At 41.1% G+C, this 27,903-nt stretch overlaps 1 protein-coding gene and 1 pseudogene across 1 annotated transcript; both read left to right on the plus strand.

The window, feature by feature from the left end:
- The first annotated feature begins 1,295 nt into the window (after nucleotides 1–1,295).
- Nucleotides 1,296–7,099, plus strand: LOC129821489 (solute carrier family 15 member 1-like; annotated as a pseudogene).
- A 3,119-nt stretch (nucleotides 7,100–10,218) lies between these two features.
- Nucleotides 10,219–27,890, plus strand: LOC129821232 (serine/threonine-protein kinase 24-like). Its single transcript, XM_055878654.1, has 11 exons — nucleotides 10,219–10,746; nucleotides 18,167–18,397; nucleotides 20,831–20,887; nucleotides 21,302–21,410; nucleotides 21,522–21,679; nucleotides 22,345–22,530; nucleotides 22,681–22,826; nucleotides 23,034–23,166; nucleotides 23,490–23,558; nucleotides 24,673–24,812; nucleotides 24,983–27,890. The coding sequence occupies exons 1-11, from the start codon at nucleotides 10,705–10,707 to the stop codon at nucleotides 25,014–25,016; spliced, it is 1,305 nt and encodes a 434-aa protein (XP_055734629.1). The 5' UTR covers nucleotides 10,219–10,704; the 3' UTR covers nucleotides 25,017–27,890.
- Nucleotides 27,891–27,903: the final 13 nt, after the last annotated feature.

Genomic DNA, 27,903 nt, shown 5'->3' on the forward strand with positions numbered 1-27,903 from the left:
AGTCTACCACACAAAGGACATCCGGCCAACTTGACACGACTGTGGGAATTATTGGCGTCAACATGGGCCAGCATTCTTGTGGAATGCTTTCAACACCTTGTAGAGTTCATGTCGTGACGCACTGAGCCTGTTCTGAGGGCAAAAGGGGGGAAAACTCAATATTAGGATGGTGTTCCTAATGTTTTTTTACACAGTGTATATGTGCAAAAAAGGCAGTGTCTGGTATGCTGATGTTTTAATCATGTAGTCTTGTAGATTGTATTATCATTCTTGTCAAGCGGTGTTTCACTAATTTCTCTGTCTTTTTATCTAGATAAAAATATTTGCAAATGCAATTTGGACTGCAGGACAGCAGTGGCATGGTGCTAAGGGAAGCCAGGACAGCCCCCACAAAATGTACAAGGAAAAACATACAAAAACATACAAAATAGTGTATCTTTCGTCTCTGTGTTTCATAAATGTCTTTCAATTGGCTTGACTGTATCTCACCAGATAAAGCATCCGAGCAAACGAAACAGCGCCCATCTGTCTCAGTATGTGTAGCCCGTCTACCTGATGCTGTCTGATCAAAAAGAGTATGACATTGTTGCCGCCTGTAGCATTGAATGCAAGGGACGCCAGCGAGTATTTGGCCTCCCTTGATAAAAAAATTATAAAATAATAGCCAATCAGCGTTGAGCTAAACTGAGTGAGGTCAGCTGTGAATTGTACTGGTGTACCCAAAAAAGTGTCAAGGGAAGGGCTTCACACCAATCACAACACATCAGAAGCCATTGACAGAACAAAATTGAATTGTTGCATCATCTCGTTGTGTTGTTGTTCTCCGGTGGCTGGCTAGCTAGCTAAAATTGTCCCTTTCCTAAATTAGCCATAGATGGAGATAGGGATTTGGACTTGTGGTTTAATGCTGGCCAAGGATTATAATGCCGGTTCTGATCAAACCATAAATTCATACATTGTGCCCCTGGCCTGAGAGTATTGAAGTTCAACAGGAAGCTAGATGTAGTAGGCTAATGTTAATTAGAAGACCCTGCGCATCGCTGCCCATGAAATAAAGTTAGGCTACGAGCAGAAATCAGTACATATGGACAGCCATATTTAGTTTACGTTGATTGGACTAAATCATTTTTGGTATATTTTAGTTGTCACTATTAGACTAAGCATAGGTGATTAGATGATGTTGAAGTTGAAATGGTGCTCGAATAGTGACAGTAGTGCCTGTTTTCTTTGCTACTTGCGTTAACTCTCCGTGGCTCTAAATCAGTAGTTGTTTAGTAGTCAGAAATGTCGAAAACATGAACTCTATTGACCATGCTGTAGGTCATGTAACTGTTTGTTACATGCAATATGTTTTGTGGACTTCACCGGACAGATGTTGCTTTCCGGTTTTGTGATGAAACAAAGGTGTGGTTGAATTTATTCTGCTGCTGTCTCCTTATTGTCTCAGCTTTAGCCATATATACCACGGTGTCAAGACATATGAACTAACAAGATATTATAGACCAAACAACGCAATTATCACAACACAGGTTGTAATATGGATTTTTCCCCCTGACTTGGCTTCTCTGGTGATTTTACCCATGCACCGCTACTGTAGGACAGATGGCCATTATCACTGCCTCCAGTCTGAAAAAATTAGGGGAATTAACATGACAATTCACCTGCTGTCGTCTCAAGGGGCTTCTCTTGTTACGTCATCTACACTGCCCTCCATGCCTGCTTGGTTGTCTATGACAAACAGAAAGTGTTTTTTTTTAATCTATGAATTATTTGAGATTAATGGCTATAAATCAATCTCTGAATGTGCTACCATGATGAAACGACTCTCTCCTGGTGCCCTTTGATGTAACAATTGCAGGCACATGCTTTGTCAGTGGCTGTGACATATGGTTCAGCCAGGAGTTGGTGGACAGTCGGAAGAGCGAATTAAAGTGTAGGGAGGGACATCCCAGCTTCAGGTGATTTCAGATTTCACATCCTACGTTATAAAGGGTCAGAAAATATAGTCTGTGTCCGTGGGAAACAATGCAAGTCATTTTGATCCATGGTTTCCACAGATCTAATTGTAAATAAAAATTTTGGTTGGAACTGATACCAGAACCACGCAGGTCCCCTAAACAGGGGACTTTACAACTAAGAGGTTTTAAAAGTAATTTTGCTACCCACATAACCCGAAAACATACAGACACTTCCAAAGATTTTAACAGTCACAAGCCATCTAAAAAGCATCTGTGTAGATGCTACAAATAGGATATTAGCATTTAAATAAAACTGAAAGGATTTTCAGTACCCATACACCCAAAAGTCATTCCATCAGGTGCGAGTTAGAGGAGTGTCGACAGTATCGTTTCTTTGCACAAAGGAGTAATCTGCCCTTCAGTCAGTGTGAACATGTCCGTTCACTTGATTACTGTGAACACACACAGTCTGAAGAATTTCTTGAAACAACAGTTTTCAATGAATCGGTTGCATGCACATTTGTGGGAGAAACTAAAAAGGCAACTTGCCTAAAGAGGCAAAAAGCTGCCCCAGAAAGCTCATGTACCATTTTCTGTTTTGGTCCAATTTGGTGAATCCCCATAACAGATCGGTCTGTCAATCCATGAGCACGTAATAAAGCATTTTAGTCGGCTTGGCAGAGGTAAAGTGACCTACAACACAAACAATAACAATTGGCATTGTTTGGCATGTCCTGCCATCACAAAAAAAACATGGGAAAATTGCACTTATTTGAGACAGACTGATTCCCCACAAGAACCCCAAAATGATGTCATCTGTCCGCTCACCAATGACTTGGAATGCATTGTTCGATATATACACTGAGGAAAAAGTTCCAGGCAACCTCCCAGAAGAAGTAATCCGTTTTTAAACACCAACTGAGTATGCTACACAGTTATTTCCTGCATATACCAAATGCACTCTCTGTCCAGACCATCCAAAGCTTCAAAAACCAGTTCAGATAACTAAAAAATGTGTAATCTCTTTCTCTCTCCCTCTCTCTCCCCCCCTGTCGCTCCTTCAAATGTTTCCCCTAGGGCTTGTGTGATGGCCTCACTCTCCATGGATGGACACACGCCTGAGGCTATTGTGGGAAACTGTTTTACTATGCAAGGGTCTACTGTTATGGTTGTGAATGGAAAGGTATCATGTAGTTATGAAAGTTCAAGCAGTAAGGCTGGTCTGAATGGATCGTCACTTTTCATTCATCAAGTAAACTCATAACTCATATCACTTTCTCTCACTCATCAGCATAGCAGGTATTTCTATGGTGGTCGTTATAATGTTACCTCATCAGCTTAGCGTCATGTTTCTCCTCCTCCTTTACTATTAGCAAGTGTTCGGAATGTCATCCACCTATTTAACTTCGGCCTATAAGCATGGCACACTAAGGCAATTCCACCACGGTTGCTGATTAACCTATGGGCTAACTCATGCAATAATCACTTCCCTTTCTTTCAACCAATGGGCGTGAATCTAGGGGAGTATTTATATGTCATCTCAAACCTCATCTCCCACTTGATGTTTTGCAGCAAAAGTCTTCCAATGACCTTCCACCACCCCACCACCACCAACTGAAGGCCCTTCATCAGGGTCCCCGTTCTCCCATTGGGTTCCGATGCCAGCTGTCCAGGGCAACCTGTCATCAGCATCTGGCTCTGAGGAGCATTCCTCGGAGACGAGGCCTACCCCAAACTATTCAATAAAATTCCATAATGTATTCTGTATATATTGTCATTCACTTAAGACTTTACTCGACTGAACTGTTGTGCTTGAATGTGTAAGTCTGGTTCAGTATGACCTACAGTACCAGTCAAAAGGTTGGACACACCTACTCATTCAAGGGTTTTTCTTTGGCTTCCTATTTTTTACATTGTTGAATATTAGTGAAGACATCAAAACTATGAAATAACACATTTGAAATAATGTAGTAACCAAAAAAGTGTTAACCAAAACAAAATATATTTTATATTTGAGATTCTTCAAATAGCCTTGATGACAGCTTTGCACACTCTTGGCATTCTCTGAACCAGCTTCACAAGGAATGCTTTTCCAACAGTCTTGAAGGAGTTCCCACATATGCAGAGCACTTGTTGGCTGCTTTTCCTTCACTCTGCGGTCCAACTCATCCCAAACCATCTCAATTGGGTTGAGGTCGGGTGATTGTGGAGGCCAGGTCATCTGATGCCGCACTCCACCACTCTCCTTCTTGGTCAAATAGCCCTTACACAACCTGGAGGTGTGTTGTGTCATTGTCCTGTTGAAAAACAAATGACAGTCCCACTAAGTGCAAACCAGATGGGATGGCGTATTCCTGCAGCCATGCTGGTTAAGTGTGCCTTGAATTCTAAATAAATCACAGACAGTGTCACCAGCAAAGCACCCCACACCATCACACCACCTACTCCATGCTTCACGGTGGAAACCACACATCCAGAGATCATCCTTTCACCTACTCTGCGTTTCACAAAAACACAGAGTAGGTTGAAACCAAAAATGTCAAATTTGGACTCATCAGACCAAAGGACAGATTTCCACCAGTCTAATGTCCGTTGTTCGTGTTTCTTGGCACAAGCAAGTCTCTTCTTATTATTGGTGTCCTTCAGTAGTGGTTCCTTTGCTGCAATTCGACCATGATGGTTTTTGCGACTGCACTTAAAGAAACGTTCAAAGTTCTTGAAATTTTCCGTATTGACTGACCTTAAAGTCTTAAAGTAATGATGGACTGTCGTTTCTCTTTGCTTATTTGAGCTGTTCTGGACTTGGTCTTTACCAAATGGAGCTATCTTCTGTATACCACCACTACCTTGTCACAACACAACTGATTGGCTCAAATGCATTAAGAAGGAAAGAAATTCTACAAATTAACTTTTAACAAGGCACACCTGTTAAATGAAATGCATTCCGACTACCTCATGAAGCTGGGTGACGGAATGCCAAGAGTGTGCAAAGCTGTCTTCAAGGCGAAGAGTGGCTACTTTGATACTTCTCAAATATAAAATACACTTTTTTGGTTACTATATGATTCCATATGTGTTATTTCACAGTTTTGATGTCTTCACTATTATTCTACAATGTAGAAAATATTACAAATAAAGAAAAACCCTTAAATGAGTAGGTGTGTCCAAACTTGTAACTGATACTGTATACCTTTCATACTATTTTCCCTAATGTTATTAGCCTACCTCCTCTTTCTCGCTCTATCGTTACTTCATTCCTTCCTGGCTTTCAACAGTTAAATTAAATACGTTTCGATGTCCTTATCTTCATCATTCTAATGACATCCTTGAATAATATAGGACTAGAATTAGATGCAGAAGGCCTTCTCTTTTTGAAGATGGAATGGTTATGGGTCAGAATTAGATGCAGAAGGCCTTCTCTTTTTGAAGATGGAATGGTTATTGGTCAGAATTAGATGCAGAAGGCCTTCTCTTTTTGAAGATGGAATGGTTATGGGTCAGAATAAAGATGCAGAAGGCCTTCTCTTTTTGAAGATGGAATGGTTATGGGTCAGAAGGAATAACTGCTATAGCGTAGCGCCGTCGTGCGTTTGCTCTTCTTTCAAACCATCCTGTGAGTTATATTGTCTGCTGTATTTAACATTCAGCAAACAAGAGATTGCCTCCCTCTTCGAATAGTCTATTGGTATAAGAAATGCAAAAAATACATAATGTCCAGCAAGCTGTTTTAGAGCACAGGTGTGTGCATATTGCACAAGAGACGGCTATAAATTAGAAGCTTATCATGCATAACCCATCATTAATTAGATAAATATAAGGTGAATAGTGAATTTAATGTACTACCTGAAAGTGGTAGGCTAGAACATCTTTATATAGGCCTATATATCAATCCAGAACAGGATGATCTATTTTGGATGCAATTTGAATCATGGAGAGAAAAAGTTGATGGAGAGAAAGACTGTGAGAGAGTGCTCGCACGTGCACTGATTTAAAGCAACGATATTCAAGTGATAGGCTGTTTTAAAACTCTTTACAATAGAAAAATAAGGTGACCCCCTAAATCCAGATGGAGATGGATAAATTTGACGGGCATTCCGTCTTTATATTACTGTAGCATAGACTATGCTGCAGCAAATGCAGACCTACCTGTCACAAGAATAAAAGTTACCATGATGAGATAGATGATAGGTCTACATTCATTGTGAACTGCGCTCCATACTGAGATGGGCTGTCTGTCCCCACCATGAGCATTGATGATTCATCATGCAGAGGCCGTAGAGAAGCCAGATTTAGACATCACATATAATTTAACAGTTCCATTTCACTCCATGCTGTTCATATAAATAATTTATCATAATTTACCAGTTTCTAGCAGTTATCATGAAAAAGGGATTGGTTTTGGGCAGTAAATCCCAGTAAATCTCAGCAACCGGTTTCCCTTGATTCAATTCTAGTCTACATGTAGTCATCTTTTAGGCCCTGTGCTGAACTTGAATCATTTTGATCTGCCCAACAACAGGGGAAAGTATAAAGTAATCTCTTGAATTTTCAGTTGTAAAATAATGGGTGGCTGTACTCCAATTTGCATCCTAATTTACCAAGCTATATTTCTTTCTTCAAAGGCACCGAGCAATATGAAGGCAGTGCTACAAGAAGGCTGGCTGTTCACTGTAGCTATTGGCAACTTTATTGTCCTTATTGTGGCTGAGATTGCACAGATCGAAGAACAGGTACAGTGACACTACACTACACTCTAAAGATAACTCTCTCATAACACTCATAGCACTCCTGCAGCATGTGGTCCGTGTATAGGGCGAGTCAGCCCTGACTCTATGGGTGAAAGAGCTGAAGTATTCAGTGCCCATGAAGGATACCTCAAGGGCCAGATCTGTTCAAATCTTTGTGTTGTTTCCTCCTGCAGTGGGCAGAGTTTGTCCTCTTCGCCTCCCTCCTAGTGGCAGTGTGTCATCTTCTCCATCATGGCCTATTTCTATACCTACATGGACCCTGCAGAGATCGAGGCCCAGTTCAGGGACGAAGGTGGTAAGAAAGAATCAGACAAAGAGGAGCTTAAAATGCAGAAGAAAGATTCCGTAGCCCATCACAATCAAGATGATGAAGCCAAACAAACTAAAATGTAAACAGCTGAGCATTTCTCAATTCATCTCTGTCAATTTGCATAAGTGTGTGCGTGCGTGCGTGCGAGAGGGGATTAGAGAAAGCGAGAATTACATGAATTAGAGAAAATACACACATCAAATGCAAGCAGAAAGGAAAACATGGTCATAAAAAACAAACACATGAGTAATAAGGTCCTCAAACAGCTTTCTGAATTGCCCTAGGCACCAAAACATTTTGAAGATTGTTCCACAAATAAGGTGCAAGATAAGGTGCACTAAAATCTGATTTATCTAACTCAGTAGAGACCAAAGGAATTTCCAGAGTTAGCCATCCCTGACACCCTGTGTGGTAACTCGTACTGTATGTCTAAAGTTTAGTAAAGATGTTAGGTACAGTAGGACTTTTTGTAAAAGGGCTTTTTAAAACATAGCAATGTATCAACCTACGTGACATCAAAGAGGACCAACCAACTTTCTGGTAGAGAATGCAGTGAGTACAAAAATTGTTGCCTGTAATAAAGTGATGAGTACTGTGATAAACTCCATCTAAAGGCTTTAATGAAGTGGCAGCTGCATTCATATAGATGATGTCATTATAGTCTAGGACCGATAAGAATGACAACTGAATAATCAGATTTCTACTATTAGCAAGAAGATAGATGAAGCCCATTTTTATTCTCAGCTTCTTAACTAACTCGTCAATATACTTTGTACAAGACAGCTTTTCATCTATCCAGATGCCCAGATATTTGTAAGTAGGGACACAATCAATATGGACACCATTCAAAGTACATATGCTTAAATCATTGAGAACAACAGATACAGTACTTAGTTTAACCTGCATTCAATACTAATTTCAGGTCAATAAAGTTTTTCTGTAATACAATGAAGGCAGACTGTCGTTCAGATAGAGCATGGTCAACCATAGGGGCAATGGCATACACAATAGTATCATCGGTATTAAATTGCAGGTTACAATTTTTTTTACAGACAAGTCAATATTGTTCATGTAAACAGTAGATAGTACAGGACCCAGAATCGACCCCTACGGGACACCTTTCGTAATATCCAGGAAACCTGATCTAACACCATCAGTAGATATGCGTTGAGTTCTATGTCAATTAATTTTTTACCAGTTACATGCATCCTGATCTAGGCCAATTGAGGAAAGCCTCTGAACTAGCCGTGAGTGGTCAACATATTGGAAGCCTTCTGACAGGTCAATGAAGAGGGCAGCACGATGTTAACTTTTATCCATATAGTTAACCACATCATTTATAACTAGGGATGCAGCAGAGATAGTGCCGTGACCTGGTCTAAAACCTGACTGATGTACATTTAGAATAGCTTTCAAAGATAAAAAAAAAAAAGATATTAGCTGAGAATTAATCAAGGATTCTAAGATTTTAGCTAGGCAAGAAAGGCAAGGGTCACCACCTTTGTGAAGGGGCAGTACATGGGCAGTCTTCCAAACCTTGGGGATAGGACGAGATATAATCATCAGGTAAAAAATATGGGTTATTTATTCAGCAATCAAGGGGGCAGAAAAATGGATCAAACATATCAGCCCCAGTGGATTTATTTTACATCAATCTTTAACAAGGCATCTAGTACGTCACAGAAAGTAAATTGTTGAACTGTTGAATACCAATGCTATTATATTGTAGTTTTGATATGCACAAAATAACTGCTCCAAGTATGGTGCAGAGAGGGAAAAGGACATTGGTACTATATTTAAGATACATTTAAAGTCCAGACTTTTTTAAGCTTTCAGCTGTGAAAGAAAATAACAAAACATTACAAACGGAACCATCTGTTATTTCTTAAAAGTCTAAGCCAATGGGGGTGGGGACCCCTTTAGGTATACAATAAATATATATTTTAAAAAATGAATAGTCTCCATTTTGATAGTGTCCCCTTTCGGACGCTACAGACGTTTTCGTGAGAAGACCGATTTTCGGGATGGGGTGGATTGAGACACATCCAATGCAAAAAAACATATCTCTAGCTTAACCTGATGGATTTTGATGAGGATTGTTTTATTATGTTACTTACATTGACCCACAGGCAGTAGTGGAAAAAGTACCAAATTCTTATACTTGAGTAAAAGTAAAGATACCTAATGGAAAATTACTCAAGTAAAAGTGAAAATTACCCAGTAAAATACTACTTGAGTAAAAGTCTAAAAGTATTTGGTTTAAAATATACTTAAGTATCAAAAGTAAAAGTATAAATCATTTCAAAGTAGTACTTTAAAGTATTTTTACTTAAGTACTTTACACCACTGCCCACCGGTGCATCAATCGGCTCTAGGGGGTTATTAAAAATAACTGTAAAACATCCCAATGTCCCTAGATCAGGATTCATTTTGTACACTTGTATATGTTGCATTATTTTTATATCGAAGTTAGTGTGTATTAAAAAACACATTTTTTTCTTGATTTGTTTAAATAACTGGAACAATTTTTTTCCTTGTCATTGCTTTAAAAAACATGGAAAGACAATTTTTGTCATGGCTGTTATTTAAGGTCACTTACATTAATCTAATCTGTCTGGGGATAATAACATCCTGTCCTTGTGATTGGCCTTAGACCATACAAAAATGTTGAAAGAAGGACTGGGTTTGCATAAGCCAGTAAATTATAACAGTGATATTTAGGGACATAATTTGACAATATTGACCTCCCCACCTGTTCAAGTTGGTACATTTCCATTTGTCCCATGTGTTGGACCAGTGTGCTTGCTCCACGAAAGCTCCAATGTAACTACTTCCTAAATAGGGCTACTGGCTTCTGCTATTTGAAGAAAAATATACACCCGACACACATGAAAACTAGATGTATAGCTAGATAAGGTGTATAGATTTTACTGAAGGGATACAGGGCATACCTGATTGTCAGTAGTTACCACAGCCACAAAGTCAATAAATTTAAACAAACATTTGCTTTTTCGTCTTAATGTAAGGTTAGACATACGGTTAGCAATGTGGTTATGGTTATGTTTAAAATCAGATTTTAAGAAGATAAATGTTTAAATAGGCGTGGTTTAGCCATGACTATGACTTTGTGGATGTGATAACTAGTGACAACCGTCATCCCTTCGTTCTATGACGTTATAGCACAGCTGTAGTTTTTCTGGAGTGTGATTGGTTCCCCTTATATGTGAATGACAGCAATCAAGATGGCGGACGGCAATAGAGAAAAGTGATGAGGACAGGACAACAAATGATACAACTAGCCTCAATTTAGACATTCAATATCTTATTACTATCCTCACTGTTCACCGGATATTTGCAGAAACGTTGCGAATTAATCAGACTTGTGTGGAAGGAGCGCATAACCTAGTTTGCGCTTATGTTAAAGATTTAGCTAGCCAGCTGCTAACGTTATCTGCGGAAGAAGAGGCACGTTGCAGCCAAAAAACAAGTACTGTTTTTGAGCTGATTGCGTGGTAGACTTTTGTAAATTCGGTCACCGATTATAATACCTATAACGCAAGGTAACGTTAGGTTGGCATAAACAGCGTTGCGTTCTCCGATTTGGGCTTGCTAGATAGATAAACTAGCTAATCGAGTTCGCTATCTAGCTAGCGTCAACTGAGTGAGGATTTTTTTTTTTACTGACGACATGGCTCACTCCCCGGTTCAGAGTGGCATTCCAGGGATGCAGGTAAGTTATTTCGGCCTCCTTTCAGCTCATCAAGTGGTCGGTCTCCTTAAATTTCTTTGCAATACTTTAAAAGTTTAGCATACTCCCTAGCTACTGTAACGTCGTTACTGACTCAAGGAAGTCGACTTTATTATTGATATTGTCACACCCACACTAGCTAGTTGTGTTAACTCGTTGTTTTTTTTACAAGTTAGTCCACTATGGCAAGACATAAGGTATTGGCCCACTGATGAGGCCGATCTATTTAGTCATGAGTGTTGAGCAGAGATGTGGCTATATATGCCCCATGTGTTGCAGCATGTCTCTGGCAGTGCTGCTGTAAGTCCTTCAGAATCCAAGAGTAGAAGACTTAAATATACCTTTAATACTAAGACATTTTTCGGACAATTTTACCAAACCGCTAACGCCATTTCTTTATATCTGAAAGGTATTACCGATATCAAATTCAAAACTTTTATTTCTGCCAAACCACCAAGTAATTATTTCAGTGAAGTTCTACCTGCAGGCTTTAGTATTCCCGAGCTGACAAGTTAAACAGCTGTCGTTCTGTCCCTAGGCCGTCATTGAAAATAAGAATTTGTTCTTAACTGACTTGCCTAGTTAAATAACGGTAAAGTAAGAAACGTAGCCGCAATGCTGAGGCTGCATTTGCCATACACTAAACTCTTAAACTATTGGTTGCTAGGCAGCGCCTCGTTACCATCCTCCTGGCAGTTCTAAACTTTGCAAGGCATGTCACTTCGCCCATCGCTTTGCATAGCCCAACACTAAGCAGTGGTGTAAAAATATTTAAAGTTCTACTTAAGTCGTTTTTTTGTGATATCTGGACTTTACTATTTCAATTTGACAACTTTTACTTCACTACATTCCTAAATAACATGTACTTTTTACACCATACATTTTCCCTGACAAACAAAAGTACTTGTTACATTTTGAATACTCAGCAGGACAGGAAAATTGTTTAATTCACACACTTATCAAGAGCATCCCTGGTCATCCCTATTGCCTCTGATCTGGCATACTCACTAAACACAAATGCTTTGTTTGTAAATTGTCACTGTTGGAGTGCTATCCGTGAATAAATAAAAACAAGGAAATGGTGCCATCTACTTAATATAAAGATTTTGAAATTATTTTTACTTTTGATACTTAAGTATATTTTAAACCAAATATGTTTATACTTATGTAGTATTTTACTGGGTGAAAATGACTCGAGTATGACTCAAGTATCTTTACTTTTAATCAAGTTTGACAATTGGGTACTTTTCCCACCACTGCTACTACACGTGCACTGTTTTCTTAACTACAACTGGATGGCTCCATAAAGAATTACTGTGGGAAAAATAAAACTGAATAAAGAAAACATTGGGGAAAAAGTAGGCTAATTAAAATAAGGCATGTATCAAATTGTTTCTTACTGAAACTCCCAAACTCATCCAATCCTTGTAATACATTTGAAGCAATAGGCTATATACCCGTGTGTGGTCAGTTAGATGATAATTTCAGAACTGTTTTGATTGGGACAGCTCCATCGCACTGCTTAAGACAAGCGTGGGGACTCATCTTGATAAATCAATCCATGTCAGATTGTTTTCAATGAATCTCCGTTTGGATATTGGTTAGGCTCAAATTCAAATCAAATGTCACATCCACTACAGCCCCTTACTGTGAAATGCTTACTTACAAGCCCTTAACCAACAATGCAGTTTTAATAAAAATAAGAGTTAAGAAAAATATTTACTAAATAAACTGAAGTAAAAAATAAAAGAGCAACAATAAAATAACAATGAGGCAATATACAGGGGTGGCAGGTAGCCTAGTGGTTGGAGCGTTGGGCCAGTAACCGAAAGGTTGCTGGATCGAATCCCCCGAGCTGACAAGGTAAAAATCTGTCGTTCTTCCCCTGAACAAGGCAGTTAACCCACTGTTCCTAGGCCGTCATTGTAAATACGAATATGTTCTTAACTGACTTGCGTAGTTAAATAAAAAAATACAGGGGGTGCCGGTACCGAGTCAATGTGCGGGGGTACAGGTTAGTCGAGGTAATATGTAGGTAGGGGTAAAATGACTATGCATAGATAATAAACAGCGAGTAGCAGCAGTGTAAAAGAAAATGTCCAGGTAGCCATTTGATTAGCTGTTAAGCAGTCTTATGGCTTGGTGGTAGAAGCCTTTTGGACCTAGACGTGGCACTCCGGTACCGCTTGCCGTGCGGGTGCAGAGAGAACAGTCTATGACTAGGGTGGCTGGAGTATATGGCAATTTTTAGGGCCTTCCTCTGACACGCCTGGTATAGAGGTCCTGGGTGGCAGGAAGCTTGGCCCCAGTGATGTACTGGGCCATAGGCACTACCCTCTGTAGCGCCTTGCAGTCGGAGGCTGAGCAGTTGCCATACCAGGCGGTGATGAAACCAGTTAGGATGCTCTCGATGGTGCAGCTGTAGAAGTTTGAGGATCCGAGGACCTATGCCAAATCTTTTCAGTCTCCTGAGGGGGAATAGGTGTTGTCGTGCCCTCTTCACAACTGTCTTGGCGTGTTTGGACCATGATAGTTTGTTGATGTGGACACCAAGGAACTTGAAGCGCTCAACCTGCTCCACTACAGCCCCGTCGATGAGAATGCGGGTGTGCTCTGCCGTCCTTTTCCTGTAGTCCACTATCATCTCCTTTGTTTTGATCACGTTGAGGGAGAGGTTGTTTTCCTGGCACCACATTTCCAGGTCTCTGAGCTCCTCCCTATAGGCTGTCTCATCGTTGTTGGTGATCAGGCCTACCGCTGTTGTCATCGGCAAACTTGAAGGTGTTGGACTCGTGCCTGGCCATGCAGTAATGAGTGAACAGGGAGTACAGGAGGGGACTGAGCACGTACCCCTGAGGGGCCCCTGTGTTGAGGATCAGCGTGGTGTTACTGATCCTTACCATCAGGAAGTGCAGGATCCAGTTGCAGAGGGAGGGGTTTAGTCCCAGGGTCATTAGCTTAGGGATGAGCTTTGTGGGCACTATGGTGTTTTTCACTAAATGTAATCCATAGAAGGGTCCTTCTAGAGGAAGGATTGTTGACTTTTATATTTTACATTTGGATCTTAACTTTAAAACTAACAGAAATCCCACTGGAACTTTGCTATGCCCCTAGAGTATATTATGTTCAACAATATATTGACACATTTGACAAATCAAAAATCGTATTTTCCATATTCATGTTTATTTTGTTGCGATGCACGATATATAGGTGTGCCTATCGGAATCGTCCGATATTAGCTAAAAATGCCAGGATCGGTCCGATGTCAAGTTTAATGCCGACGACATCGGTTTTGCACAAAGCTGACGTGCATACCTATATAACGTAGGTAGATGATGTCATGATGCCACAAAAAAATACAGTGCTACACAACAAAAGCAGAAAAATACTAAGTGCACTTCCATCAACTGAACAAGTTCAAGTCGAGCAGTCATTTGAAAGAGTAAGAACATTTCAGCGAGACAACTCAAAGGCAAAATCCATTAATCCCAGACTAATGGAATTCATTGCCCTTGACAATCAACCATTCTCTGTCGTGGATGCTGATGTCTTTTGCCGACTGGTCGAGCACCAGTACACACTACCAAGTAGGCGCTAGTTTTCAGATGTTGCCCTACCGGAGGTACACAGTATTGTTGAAACGCACATCCGTGAGCTACTTGCTATGGGTGTCACTGCTATTAGCTTCACGACTGACATTTGGACCAGCGATGTCAGCCCCATGAGCATACTGAGTCTGACAGCACAGTGGGTCGATGAGGATTTCGTACTGAGGAAAGCCCTATTGCATGCTCAAGAATATGTTTGTTCTCATACCGCTGCTGCCATTTCAATGGCATTTGAGAACATGTTTGAAACTTGGAAACATGAACACACTCCTAGCTCCATTCGAACAACTGATTTGAGAAATAAGCTAATCAGCTGCGTCTGCGGCAGACGTGATACCATCTGTCATGGCATTGAAACGCCTGCTCAAAGAAACGTACAAAAGTACTCAAGGCTGTAAACAAGCGATTCGGTGGCATTCTTTCTGAGCCTCTTTACTGTGTCGCCACCATGCTCGATGCTGGGTACAAAGACCGCTACTTCGATGCAGACAAGAAACAGGGTTTACGTGAAATGTTACATACACAGCTGGACAAGATGGAAACGGACACAGTGACAATGCGCACAGAGGGAGAGGCCACGGACAGACAGAGCTGAAACTTCACTGCTTGACATGTATGATGAAATCCTGGTTGAGAATGAAATTACTGATCAAATGAACAACGAAACAGCACAGCAAGTAAGTGAAAAAAATAGATTTTGATTGTTTTACTGGTAATGGGGACATGCATAAATGCCAACTACTTTTTGTGGTGTGTGTGTAACCTTTATTTAACTAGGCAAGTAAGTTAAGAACAAATTATTATTTACAATGACGGCCTACCCCCGCCAAACCCGGACGACGCTGGCCAATTGTGCGCCGCCCTATGGGACTATCAATCACGTCCGGATGTGATACAGCCTGGATTCAAACCAGGGACTGCAATAACGCCTCTTTTACTGAGATGCAGTTCCTTAGACCGCTGCGTCCGTGTGTGTTTTTGCTAACTATTTAACTGTACTAGAATGCTTAAAATCCAGCTAAAATTTTTAATATCGGATATCTGTAATGGGTGTTTTTGGCAAGGAAAATATCGTAATCCGCCAAAAATGGCATATCGGTGCATCCCTAATATTTTCCAATCTTCATAAATGAATATAAGCAAATTATTAAAATGTAAATACTACTCATTACAGAGCAAGTGGTAAAGCTTGTTTTTGCTTTGTAGCACTTACAGATGAAACAACATGGTATCTTAAAGGAGGCCTGGGTAAGGCCATAAGGTCACACATGCTCCAAAGTCAATTATTTCTCCATTATGCTTTAATGTCAAATATACAAATGTCAACAATCCTCCAAAGGATCTTCTGTTGATTACGTTTTGTGAAATTCCCCAATATCATGGTTTTGTTCTAGTTTCGTGAGGAATCACCCACACGTTATTGAGGTGTCTGCCATTTTATGAGGCAGTGGAAATTAAGTCTTTACTTTTTAACAAGAACTGCAAGTACACGACTTATCTCGTAAACTAGATCACTTGGTCTTTCCCCATTCCGACAATGGACATATGACTGACATTCTCATGGGGCACCGTGGCATAGCCTTGAGTAGGGCTGTGACAGTCATGCAATTTTGGATGACAGTTATTGGTCAGCCAAATGACCATGGTCACTGTTACAAGTTTTTTTTTTTTAAATGTAACTTTACATTTGAGTCACATTTTCTCTTCGCCGCCGCTCCTGACTTCATGTGCTGCTGCTGCAGGTGGGAGGGCAAACACTCGTTTGCTTGTCTCAGCAAGGACCAAAGGTTTCATCATGTTGTAAAGGGTCCAGGTAACTGCGGAAAACGGCTCAATTGCGCAAATGCCCGGCTGTCCAGTCGTCAGTCAGCTGTTCGTTTCACCCACTTTTTTAAGTTTCATGACGGACTTCGTCCCTAATTGTCGGTTACACGATTATACGCTAATTGTGCCAGCCCTAGCCTTGAGCTGCATGAATAGAGCCATGTTTCACCTCCATACTGTCCTCTCCTGAATAGTGGCAACCTGGTTCATGCTGTGTCCAGCATGGGCTTGGAGAGCAGGTCCAGAGAGGGCGATATGTCATTTGTATATGGGGTTGGGGGGGAGCCGATGAGCTTCAGCCCTCAGGTCGCGGACTGACTGCAGTGGACCACACAATCGGGTGGTGTAGCTGGTAGAGGATCAAACGCATGCTTTTAGAGGGAGGTTTCGGGTAGCTTTAGCAGTCGTGATAAACCTGCTGACTGTGGGAACAGCACAGTGTTTTTCCAGCATGTGGAATCTGTAGTAACAGTGCCCAGTGTTGTTTTTCCCCATTGTGACCACCAAAGTCAGACTCAACAGGATGATTTTCACCTGGATGACCACTGCCGTTTTGGCCTTTTATTTGCCTTGCTTCATTTTTCTTCACCCCCGCCCCTTTCAGTCTCTTGACTTAAGGCTCTCTTGGAAACTCAAGTTAATGAGTCCTCTCTTTCCCTTTGTGGCAGATTTACAACATTCTCTAGGGGATGGCTTGAGCAATGGCTGCACAGGCATTGCTTATCTGGTAAATTAAACTATAATTCTGGTGCAAGCAAATCAAGTCAATCTCCAGAATGTCCCTTAATGGGTATTAAAATGTTGTTAGTGTGTAGGAATATGAAATCTTTATGCCTCTATTGAAATTAATTGAACATTGTCCCTCGATTTTTAAAGCGTTATTGTGACTGGAAAATGTTCCTTCACACTATTTTTGTCATGCAAGTTATTTTATGCTGCAACAAAAATGCTTCTGCTTCAGGCAGTTAATTGTTGCACTGCAGGAAGTATAAAGATGTTATTGGTTCCTGCTTTTGGGACTGCAAAGCTGTGACTCCCCCAGGTTAATTTGTATTATAGCATTTCGTGATCGGCCTAATGAAGCATGAAGAACTGAACGCAGGCTACGCAGCCCTAATACATTTGCATTCTAGTCATTTATTAGCAGAGTACGTTGTGCAAAGCCTATATAGCTATTATGTGCCCTTGCGTTCACGCGCTACGGGTTCATAAATGCAACTCATAGCTTTAGAGTCTTGAATGAAATCATTATCTTGAAGAGTGAACCCGCTAGTGCTGGACAGGCACGCTTTGCATTGAATAGTCAGCCTGGGTAATATTTGGTAACAATTTATTTTAGCCACCCCTGTCATAAGGCCTAGTAACACAGCAAATCATAAATAGACATGACCACACTAGGCTAATTGAAATGTACCACGGCGTGCTCCTCTGCATTGTCAATGTTTCTAAGTTTTGTTTCACGTCTACAGCCTGCGTCTTGCCATTTGCTCTAAAAGGCCTAGCTGGTTTGAAATGCACCATACACATTTTGTTGACCTTTTTAACCCAGATATGAAACTTTTTTTTTTTAGGTAGGGCTGAGAATTGCCAGGGACCTCACGATACAATGTTATCATGATACATAGGTGCCGATGTGATATGTATTGCGAGACGAGGGACAAGAAAGAGGGATCCATGAGAAAACAAGTTTTGATCAGTCATGGAAATAAGTGCTGAAAACAATTTGGCTCCCTATTATTTTTTTTAAATGTTGGTGAAGGTAGAAAAATAATATTGCAATATTGTCAAAAGGATACGATATATTGGCAAATATACTTTTAGGCCTATGATCTAAACCCAAACAGGCTATAACCATAAACTAAAAACCTATGCTAAATCTCTTGATTGCATGGTCCTTATTTACCTGTAATTAAAACAATGCCCGCTCTGCTGTTTTTACTCCAACCCACTTTGTTTCTCTCCTTCCTCAGAACTTTAAAGCTGATCCGGAGGAGCTGTTCACTAAGCTGGAGAGGATAGGGAAAGGCTCTTTTGGAGAGGTGTTCAAAGGCATTGACAATCGGACTCAGAAAGTAGTGGCCATTAAGATAATTGACCTTGAGGAGGCAGAGGATGAAATCGAAGACATTCAACAGGAAATAACAGTCCTTAGCCAGTGTGACAGTCCCTTCGTTACCAAGTATTATGGATCATATCTGAAGGTAAGTTGACTAAACCAAATGTAATCTCAGAATGCTGTGAGAAAGGATTTAGGCTAGATGGTCCTTATTTTTATTTTTTCAATGTTCTTTTTCTACACACATTTGAGATGCTGTGCTCTATTTGTGTTACAGATTTGGTGTAGATTTAAGTATAGTTGTCAGTGGTGGGATGTGTAACAATTGCAGACAACTGTATGTGGGTCAATAAATCATTCATACGGGCAATGGGACAAGGCTCCCATGAATTGTGCCTGAGCATTAGGCCTATGGCATGGATTGGCACTGGTGCTGGCGAACAGAACACACAGGCATACATCACACTTCCCTTCACATTGGCCTATATTACCTTCAATGTATGTCATGCAAAGACAGGAACATTATGAAAAACCAAGAGACATTGAGCATCCTGTGTTGACTTGATTGTGAGAGATTGCATCATTTCCTGGCCTCGGTTGCTGTCAACCATAAGTTTGAAGTGAATGTGGAGTAGACAGAGTACTAGTAGACTTACATGTGATCTGGCTTAAGTGGCTCACAGAGCATGTTGTGTGTTAGTGGTTTACTTAAGGCCAGTGGGCTGTCGGGTCCAGTTGCGCTGATGGATGCATGAAGAGGGAGGGAGGGAGGCTAGCGTTGCGTGCGTGACTAACAGTGGGGCAGGCAGCAGGTGCTACTCCAGCCCTCGGCGCGCTGGATCATACGGCTCAGACCCCAACATCTGCTCAGAGAGAGAGAGCCGCCTGACAGCCTTCCAGCTCTGCTCTGGAGAAGCCAGGCAGCTAGCAACAGCCGGGCTCATTCTGCCCATACCCTGTTCAGACAGACAATTAGTGCTACAGGCTATCAGGCCTTCCACGGGCGTCTATGCATACTGATCTTATGCAGTCTCTGAAAAGGTAGGCCAATCATGTCGAACAGGGGTGTCAAACATACGGTCTGTCCCGTGAGGGGATCCAGTCTAGCTCGAGGGTGGTTTTGAGTTGTGGAAATGACAATGAACCTACGTTTCTTTACTGTGTCCAGCTCGCTAATAATCGCCACATTTTGACGACTAGGAAGTATAACCACACGGCCTACATTACCTGTCTATAAGGGGGAAATCACTTCCGCAGCATGCACAGCCATTTAGAAACAAAAATGGCCACTCGGGCAGAATGCCCTTAATGACATAGAAGTTATATTATAAATAAACCATATTGCAACCTGCCAGAGGTTTCAATTTGGTTCATTTTATATATTATTCAGATATTTCCCCCCTGACTTCCAACCTTTTGGTATAGAAGTTTTCTGCAGAGTTGGTCATATTTGTGCTGGATCATTGCTCTTCCTTATGGGCCGTATGAGTGCATGGGCTACTTCCTAATCTCTCGGGTATTGTTAGCTGTGAGGGCTTCGGTTTGGGTCAGTGCATGACTGTATATCTAGTATTGTGTAAGGATCAGCCACCAGCATCTAAAACATGCACTCTTCCACACTGCTACTAGTGAGAAGACACTTCTCAAGACCCCAGGCGACGTGCTCTGTCTGATGGAGGCTATTGAGTGTGTGTAACTCTCATGTCTGCTCTCACCGTAGGCTTGCTCCCTCCCTAAGACGACGGGGTTCTTCTACCATGTGATTGGCTCAGTGCAGGGCCCATTACTTCACCTACTGTTTGGTTATGGTTTACATATGAAATGCTCTGTCTGCTCCCATACTGAGGATACTTTCTGGTGAGTTAGTATGTCAAGCTGCTGCTGATGCACTCTCAAAACAGGCTGCATCTCAGACTGAAGAGGTTCCTCCCAGGGAGACTGACTGATTTATGGATCATAAAGTCTGTATGGTCTTGTGTTTTGACATTTTGGCCTACACACTGGACTGGTATATCTAGAACCTCCGTTAGTATTTCTTTGACCTAATGCTAGCCTCCCTTTTAGAAATGGTGTATAATGCTATCTCAAGGTTATCAAAGTCTGCTATAATAACGTGTAGGCCTAAATTGTCCTATAGGACGCCAGGCTTTAGGCCACTACACCTAATGAAAGCAAAGGGGCTTCAGCAGTACTTCCTCCTCCAAAGCACATTGTTAATGTGCTGCTTTATTGAACTGCACTTGGTCCAGGCATTACTAGGCTGTTATGGCTTCATACCTTAAATGACATAATTGTCCGTTATCTAATATGATCCCTGATGCGGCCAGATGTGCTGTGATTGGCTCCCCTAGACTCACTGGGGGAAGGGATGGCTGAAGTGCTTAGCTTAAGCTGCCTTTTAATATGTATGAAAATGGTTGAATTTTTATGAAAGTGAAGGAAGGAGATTAGCGCTGTCTTGATTTTGAGATTTAATTTCCCTTTCCACTCTATTCCAGTATGATGCTAAATTATAACTGTACAGGTTGATCTGTTTTAATGGAGACTGCGTGATTTCTAAAATCATTCTCATTTTCAGGATGCAAAATTATGGATTATTATGGAATATTTAGGAGGAGGATCAGCTCTGGATTTGGTAAGTTTCCCTAAGATTGAGGTGATGTAGGCCTACACAATCCAAAGGCTATAATTAAGCAATCAGGCATGAGGAGGTGTGGTATATGGCCAATATACCACAGCTAACTGCTGTTCTTAGGCACAACGCATCGCGGAGTTCCTGGATACAACCATTAGCAGTGGTTAATTAGCCATAAACCACAAACCCCCGATGTGCCTTATTGCTATTATAAACTGGTTACCAATGTAATTTAAAGCGGTAAAAATAAATGTTTTGTCATACCCATGGTATACAGTCTCATTCCACGGTTGACAGCCAATCAGCATTCAGGGCTGGAACCACCCAGTTTATAATCAAATTTCAGTCATGCAAGTAGCCTAACCAAATATTGGTTCAGGAAGACCCTCGACACAAGCCTTCTTTCTGTTTCAGTTGGAGCCGGGTGCCTTGGACGAAACCCAGATAGCCACAATTGTCAGAGAGATCCTGAAGGGGCTTGAGTACCTGCACTCTGAAAAGAAAATCCACCGAGATATTAAAGGTACTGTTCAAAACACTTTAGCAACCCTTTAGCAACATTACATCTTAACGTAGTATTGTCTAAGTTTAGATGTCTGGACAACTGTCTTATTTAACTGTGTTTTCCCCCCAGCTGCCAACGTGCTGCTGTCGGAGCAAGGAGATGTGAAGCTGGCAGACTTTGGAGTGGCGGGGCAGTTAACGGACACTCAGATAAAGAGGAACACGTTCGTGGGCACTCCGTTCTGGATGGCACCTGAAGTCATAAAACAGTCTGCGTACGACTCAAAGGTCCGAAATACCACAAGCTCTCTTTCAGGTTCCAGGTTAAGATGAAACGGCAGTTCATAGGTTCATCCACGTGTTATAATGGGTCATAGGTAACGTTATGGAAATGTCATCACAGTTTTGAATACTAACTCTGTTTTCCATAATTGTCTAATGAAGATGTTTTTTTTCCCCTGGTACTGAAATGTGCTGTGTAGAGACATTGCAGAGGTAGCTTCAGCTCTGTGACCTGCTTTGATCACACTGGAAGTCCGTGCATAGCACTGCACACAGATGGAAATATCACCAGACACATTAGGAAAGGCCACAACATGCAGATAACCAGAAACACCACACTGTCTCATCCTGGGTTGACTGTAGTTCCTTAAATGGACTATTACAGCCTCCGTTGATACAGGCCTACTAAATTGGGCCTTTCTAGTGGGTGTGAATGTTGTTACTAGCTAGAGTGTTAATGTGTGACTATAAAATGCCACCCTCCATCTTTTGAGTACAAATCTCTAGTCACGTCTCGAAGTGTTATTTATCACTTTCATCCAGTGAATCATGCCAGCTGTATATCAGTTGCATCACCAAACCGGCCCTGTTGCTATTTTCCTATGACGTTTTTGAAGTGTGTAGTGGGAGTGTGACGAATTTGTACTCCCTTTTTTACTGTTATGTCTCAGGCGGATATCTGGTCGCTAGGCATAACGGCCATAGAGCTAGCCAAAGGAGAGCCGCCCCACTCAGAGCTCCACCCTATGAAGGTCTTATTCCTCATCCCAAAGAACAACCCGCCCACGCTGGAAGGAAACTACTGCAAACCCCTCAAAGAATTCATTGAAGCCTGTTTGAACAAAGAGCCCAGCTTTGTAAGTGGTGTTTGGGGAGAAATTGAGCTCAAATTGCCATTCTGATAATGGTCTTCTTTCTAGAAAGTCGACCCTCTGTACGTTATGCAAAGATGCTAATGTTGAGAACATCCAATATTTACACTTGCTTGACGCTCTGCGCCTCCTCAGAGGCCAACTGCCAAAGAGCTGCTGAAACACAAGCTGATCGTCCGGCACGCCAAGAAGACATCCTACCTTTCAGAGCTGGTGGACAAGTACAAGAGGTGGAAAGCAGAGCAGTCTCGGGAGGAATCCAGCGACGATGAGTCGGACTCGTAAGTCATTCTCATTTGATCCCTTCGTCTGTCCTCTAGTGTTGTTCAGCAGATCGTGGTCACTCTTTTCTCTGCAATTCACACAGAAGGGCTGGTTTAGCAGATTGTGTTTTGGAACAGTTCACTGATATGCTCTTTTTAAAGGTGCATGCTTCAGACGGCGTCTCCATGTGAGGTTGTCTAAAGGTTGTTGCCTTGTCTTGTCAGGGAGCAGGATGGCCAGGCATCTGGAGGGAACGACTCTGGGAACGATGACTGGATCTTCAACACCATCAGGGAGAAGGACCCCAAGAAGTTCCAGAACGGAGCCGCCCAGCCTGATGAGCTGGAGAGGAACAAGGTAAGATGGAACCTGGTTGAAATGGCAATATAACAAGTCATATGAAAGGGGTTTCAAGAGAAAAATGCTACTTAGTTTTGGAGTTTGATTCACATGGTTATTCTCACCTAAAATGCTGATTTTAAGCATAGTGTATATTCATACCTCAAGCTTTCTCGTTTCAGTGTTTTTATATACATGTTCAAACTACAGTAGTTCAGGAAGTGGTTTCTGGGCGTTTTCAATCTCATGTGGTGTCTCTGACCTTATTCTTCTGCTTTTTTTTATTTAGCTCTTTCTCGGAGCCGTTGTTGTAAAATTTGTGATTATACTTCCTTTTTCAGGTGCAAGAAAGTCCAAAGAGGCCTTTGTCACAGAGCTTGTCCACTATAATTTCCCCTTTGTTTTCTGAGGTAAGAATATATTTATGCAAATGTAGGGTATCTTCTGACCCCTTGTGGTGATCCCTTTTCTATTTTTATTATTTCACTGAAAGGTATGAGAGAATCTCAAGTTAAATTATTCAGTGTCAAACTGTTCTGAGATCTGTGTTGAAGCTATTGAGGCTTCAGCTGCACACCATGCATAGAGCCCCACCGTGGAGGTGTCATAATATCCATAAAACCTAGCGGTCAAACGAGGAAATAGTTCAAATCACACTTGAAATAAGGGCTGTGTTTTGTGTAGGTGTACCCTGGCGAGACGTTTTGATAACCATGTAAATCTCTCTTGGACAAGGTGACGTTTTTCAATATATTGGGCTCTGTTTACTCTGATTTGGAAATGCTAATTACCATCGAAGTAGACCTATTGCAAAACTACAAATCCTTGCAAGCTCCTGCACGTCATCTCAACCTGAAACCTTCGCTGATAGTTATTGTGTCAATTTAAAACTTGCACAAGACAGTTCACAGAATTGTTAATTTTTAAAGAAATGTTGCCAATTTATTCATTACTACATTTAGCTAACATAAGATAGTTAATCCAGAGGTTATTACCTTTGCCTCGATTCTGCAGTCTGTCCACATAATCATGACATTTGTAGTTCTTTATGATAGCCACATTAGCAGCTAATTAGCATTTCATTGTCGGGGGTTAAATACATGTGAATATATTGATAAAAGTCAGCTTGTCCTAGAGAGATTTACATGGTTATAAAAACATCACGCCAGGATAAGCCTACACGTAAAACAGCATTTATTTGAAGTGCCGTTGTTCCGTAAGGTGGAAATACAATTGGAACAATTTCCCTGTTTGACCGCTAGGTTTTATGGGTATTATGACTTTTATACTGTGGTACTCTATTAGGATGATCCAGTAAACCACGTGTCAAACTCATTCCACAGAGGGCCAAGTGTCTTAGGGTTTTCGCTCCTCACTTGATTGAAGGTGACTAATTAGTAAAGAACTCCCCTCAGCTGCTTGTCTAGGTGTTAATTGAAAGAAAAAAACAAATCCACAGACACTAGGCCCTACATGGAATGAGTTTGACAACCCTGCAGTAAACGTTCTCTCCTTCCCTTGCAGTTAAAAGAGAAGCAGGTTGAGGCGACCAATGGCAAGCCAGAGGCTGTAGATGAGTTGAGGGAGGCCATTTTCCTGGCAGAAGAGTCATATCCTGGCATCTCTGACTCCCTGGTGTCTGAACTAGTGCAGAGACTACAGAGGTAATGGCAATACCATCATTGCCTCCATGATTTGATTTAGGTTATAGCTTCAAGTTTTTTTGCTCATACATTTTCATTTTATTCCAACATTAGGGTGCAGACCTGTTGTTTCTCACACCTCCATTCCAAGCTACGTCTTCCCATTTTTAATTCCTCCTTTGCTTCTGCAGGTTCTCTCTACCCGGGGCCGCCTCCTCTCAGTAAGACCTGCTGTGTCCAGCAACCATCCACCTCCCACCCATAGCAGCAGTCAGTCCATGGCCTCTGACATCAACAGCCAAGATGAAGTCTCCCAGGACGTTCTCATCACTCATTCGCCTAAAGCAAAACCTCGACCCACTTTATCTCTACTTGTCCACGCCAACATATTGTCACATTGGGGACAGTCAGTGGCTAGTTGATAATCTGCCACCTTGACTTCCACCTGCTGTAAGACATCTTAGTCTCATTAACTCCAACATGAGTGCAGTTTAATTTAGGGGGGGGGGGGGGGGTTTCATTCACAATTCTTCTAAAAGAACCATTGATTTAAAAAAGTTGGTGTGGCTTATTCTGAAATGTCTATCTGCAGCCTTTGGGGGAGGATGTAACTTTCTTTAGTTTGCGTGGTTGTGTGCGAGTCAGTGTGTGCGAGCGCATGTGAGCATCTCCCTTGATATCCTGTGAAATGTGCGGTGGAGATTTGAAGCATTCGTTTTGAAAACTCAGGTGTCCTGCTTTAAGTGGATGTGGTTCTCTGGGAGATGGAGAGAGCTCTGTTGGGTGGCTGTACAAACTTGTATATAGGCACATTTTTACAGATATTGAGAAATAATGGCGTGTACGCAAAGGAATCACTGTGTACAAATGGCCAAATGCTTCTGTAGATATATTCTGTTAGAAAAGGTAAATATTTAAAGAGACATAAATGGCCATAACTGAGATTGCCTTGCCTTTATTACTTGTTCTTTTGTATTTCAATCTTTGATTCCCTCTTGTTTTAATACATTTTTCAAGGACACTCATCATTTCAATGGCTGCCCCCTGTCCTGTTTATGTTGATTGACACTTTGGGTACCTATGTTACTTAAATGCTCTTTGACCTTTTGAATTCACACTATGTTATGGCTGTCATTGCAATGCGGTGGAGACCATAGAAACAAAACCTTTCTAGCTGGATCACATCTAATCCTCTCCATCTAATCCTCTCCAGTCTACACACTGGATGCTATTTTCCCAGCTCCATCTTCATGAGGCCACATGGTTTTATGACGATGGTTGTTGGATTGTTCCTCTGTCCGTCACATGTGTTAGATGAGTGCTTTAGTTTAGTTATATGGAAGGTTCACCTGCCCTCTCTTTTAACATAGCAGTAACTTCAACTACTTAATCCTCAACAGACAAGTCTTCCTGGGAGCTGCAATTGATTCCCTCAGTGTACCAACCGCTTGAATTGCACTTGGAAAATAAATGCCTTTTTATTGTAGACAAAGTAGCCATAAGACGGTAGCATGAGAATTCTTGTATAGGTATGTGTCATGCTACGTAAGGACTGTCCATTTGAAGCAGCACAGCTTTGAGAGCAGAAGAACCGATACGATCTCCTGTAAATTGGATTTACACACACGGGGTATAGTTTAAACGGATTGCAGAAGTGCGTTTAGTATATTCATACTAGTTGACGTCGCTGCTCATAGATCTAAAAAGTTGCAGAAAGCCAGCAGCCATTAGGAAACATACTGCACTTCCCTGCTGCTACAGACTCCGTGTAGTTTGAAATGAATGTGCATGGAAAAATAGCTCCTGTGAATTGAACCGCACAGTATGTGTTGTAGCATACTACAGGACTCTGAACATGATGTACTGGACCTTGAGTGTTAAAAGCCTTAGCATCTTTGGCGAGAGGAGTGCAGTCACAGCTTTAAAAAGATTTGAGCCAAGTGTTTTTTTTTTTGGTCGATTTTGGCCTTTTTGTAATTGGTAGAAATCCTGCAGCTATCAAGACATGTATGCAGCAGTGTTTCAAATAAACAAATCGTGGCAAGGCGTTCAACTTTTAATCCCATTCTATCGCAGCATGGCCAAATTAACGATTGACCTACGTGTGCTTTAAAAAAAAAATGGAATAGATTTAGTTGCATATTTTAAATGGGGTCAGATCCTATAAAGCACACCAATTCAGAAGTATGTACAGTGGGTCTCCTATGGGATTTCAACAGCTACTGGGAACCTTTATATTAATGTTCAGACCAATTTTAGCTGTCCACCTTCCCTCTGAGTTTTGGCTTTTGGGGTTGGAATTATCTTGCTTTATTAGTCCAAATTTAACTTGCAATCACATCCATCTAAGTAGTAAGTAGCCTATTATAAAAATTATTTAATGTAACCCCCCCTTCACGATCAAATTTTTCCTCTGACATGTCTCCTGCTAGTAGGATTTGTAGGAATGGACTAGACAGCATGTCGTTAATAAAGGATGTACATCATGCATTTTCATTTTGGACTATAAAAAATATTCCCACATGAACATATTCCAAATAGTTGCCATTTACCCCATTTTTATTCTATTGAACTGTTTGCCAACATTTGACTGGACCCCTGAATCTATTTCCATTTCCCCCCTTTTGTCACATGTATGTACACACACCTTTTTTGTTGTAATTTGCACCTTGTGGAGACTGTCCAGTTTGATTATCTGTTGCACTTTGTAAGCGTTTCTTCAGAATTCAAGAAAAGAAATGGTACTTGAGGCCGGTTCTTTTTTTCGTTGTCATTTGTTAAATGATTACTACTGTACCTTTTTGAGTATGGCAATAAAGCAGAGGTCATCAGGTCACAATTCTCAGCGCAGGTATATTCTATGGAACAAGAATATTTTTCTAACTAAAGAGCAGTATTATAGTATAGAATAAAACCAATATTGTCCTGTTATTAATGATAGTTATCACAAAGTTCACATTTCATTTTCTGTAACATTGCTGACCGTTTATAGTCCTGTTTATAATCCTTGCTTATGTCACTCAAACACCAAGGTATTGGACTCTTTATAAGCTTTCAAGTGATTAAGAAAAATAAAAATCTAATGCAAATATAAATGGATGTCTTTGTGTGG

Source organism: Salvelinus fontinalis, chromosome 23, assembly GCF_029448725.1.
Source record: "Salvelinus fontinalis isolate EN_2023a chromosome 23, ASM2944872v1, whole genome shotgun sequence".
Lineage (NCBI taxonomy): Eukaryota > Metazoa > Chordata > Actinopteri > Salmoniformes > Salmonidae > Salvelinus > Salvelinus fontinalis.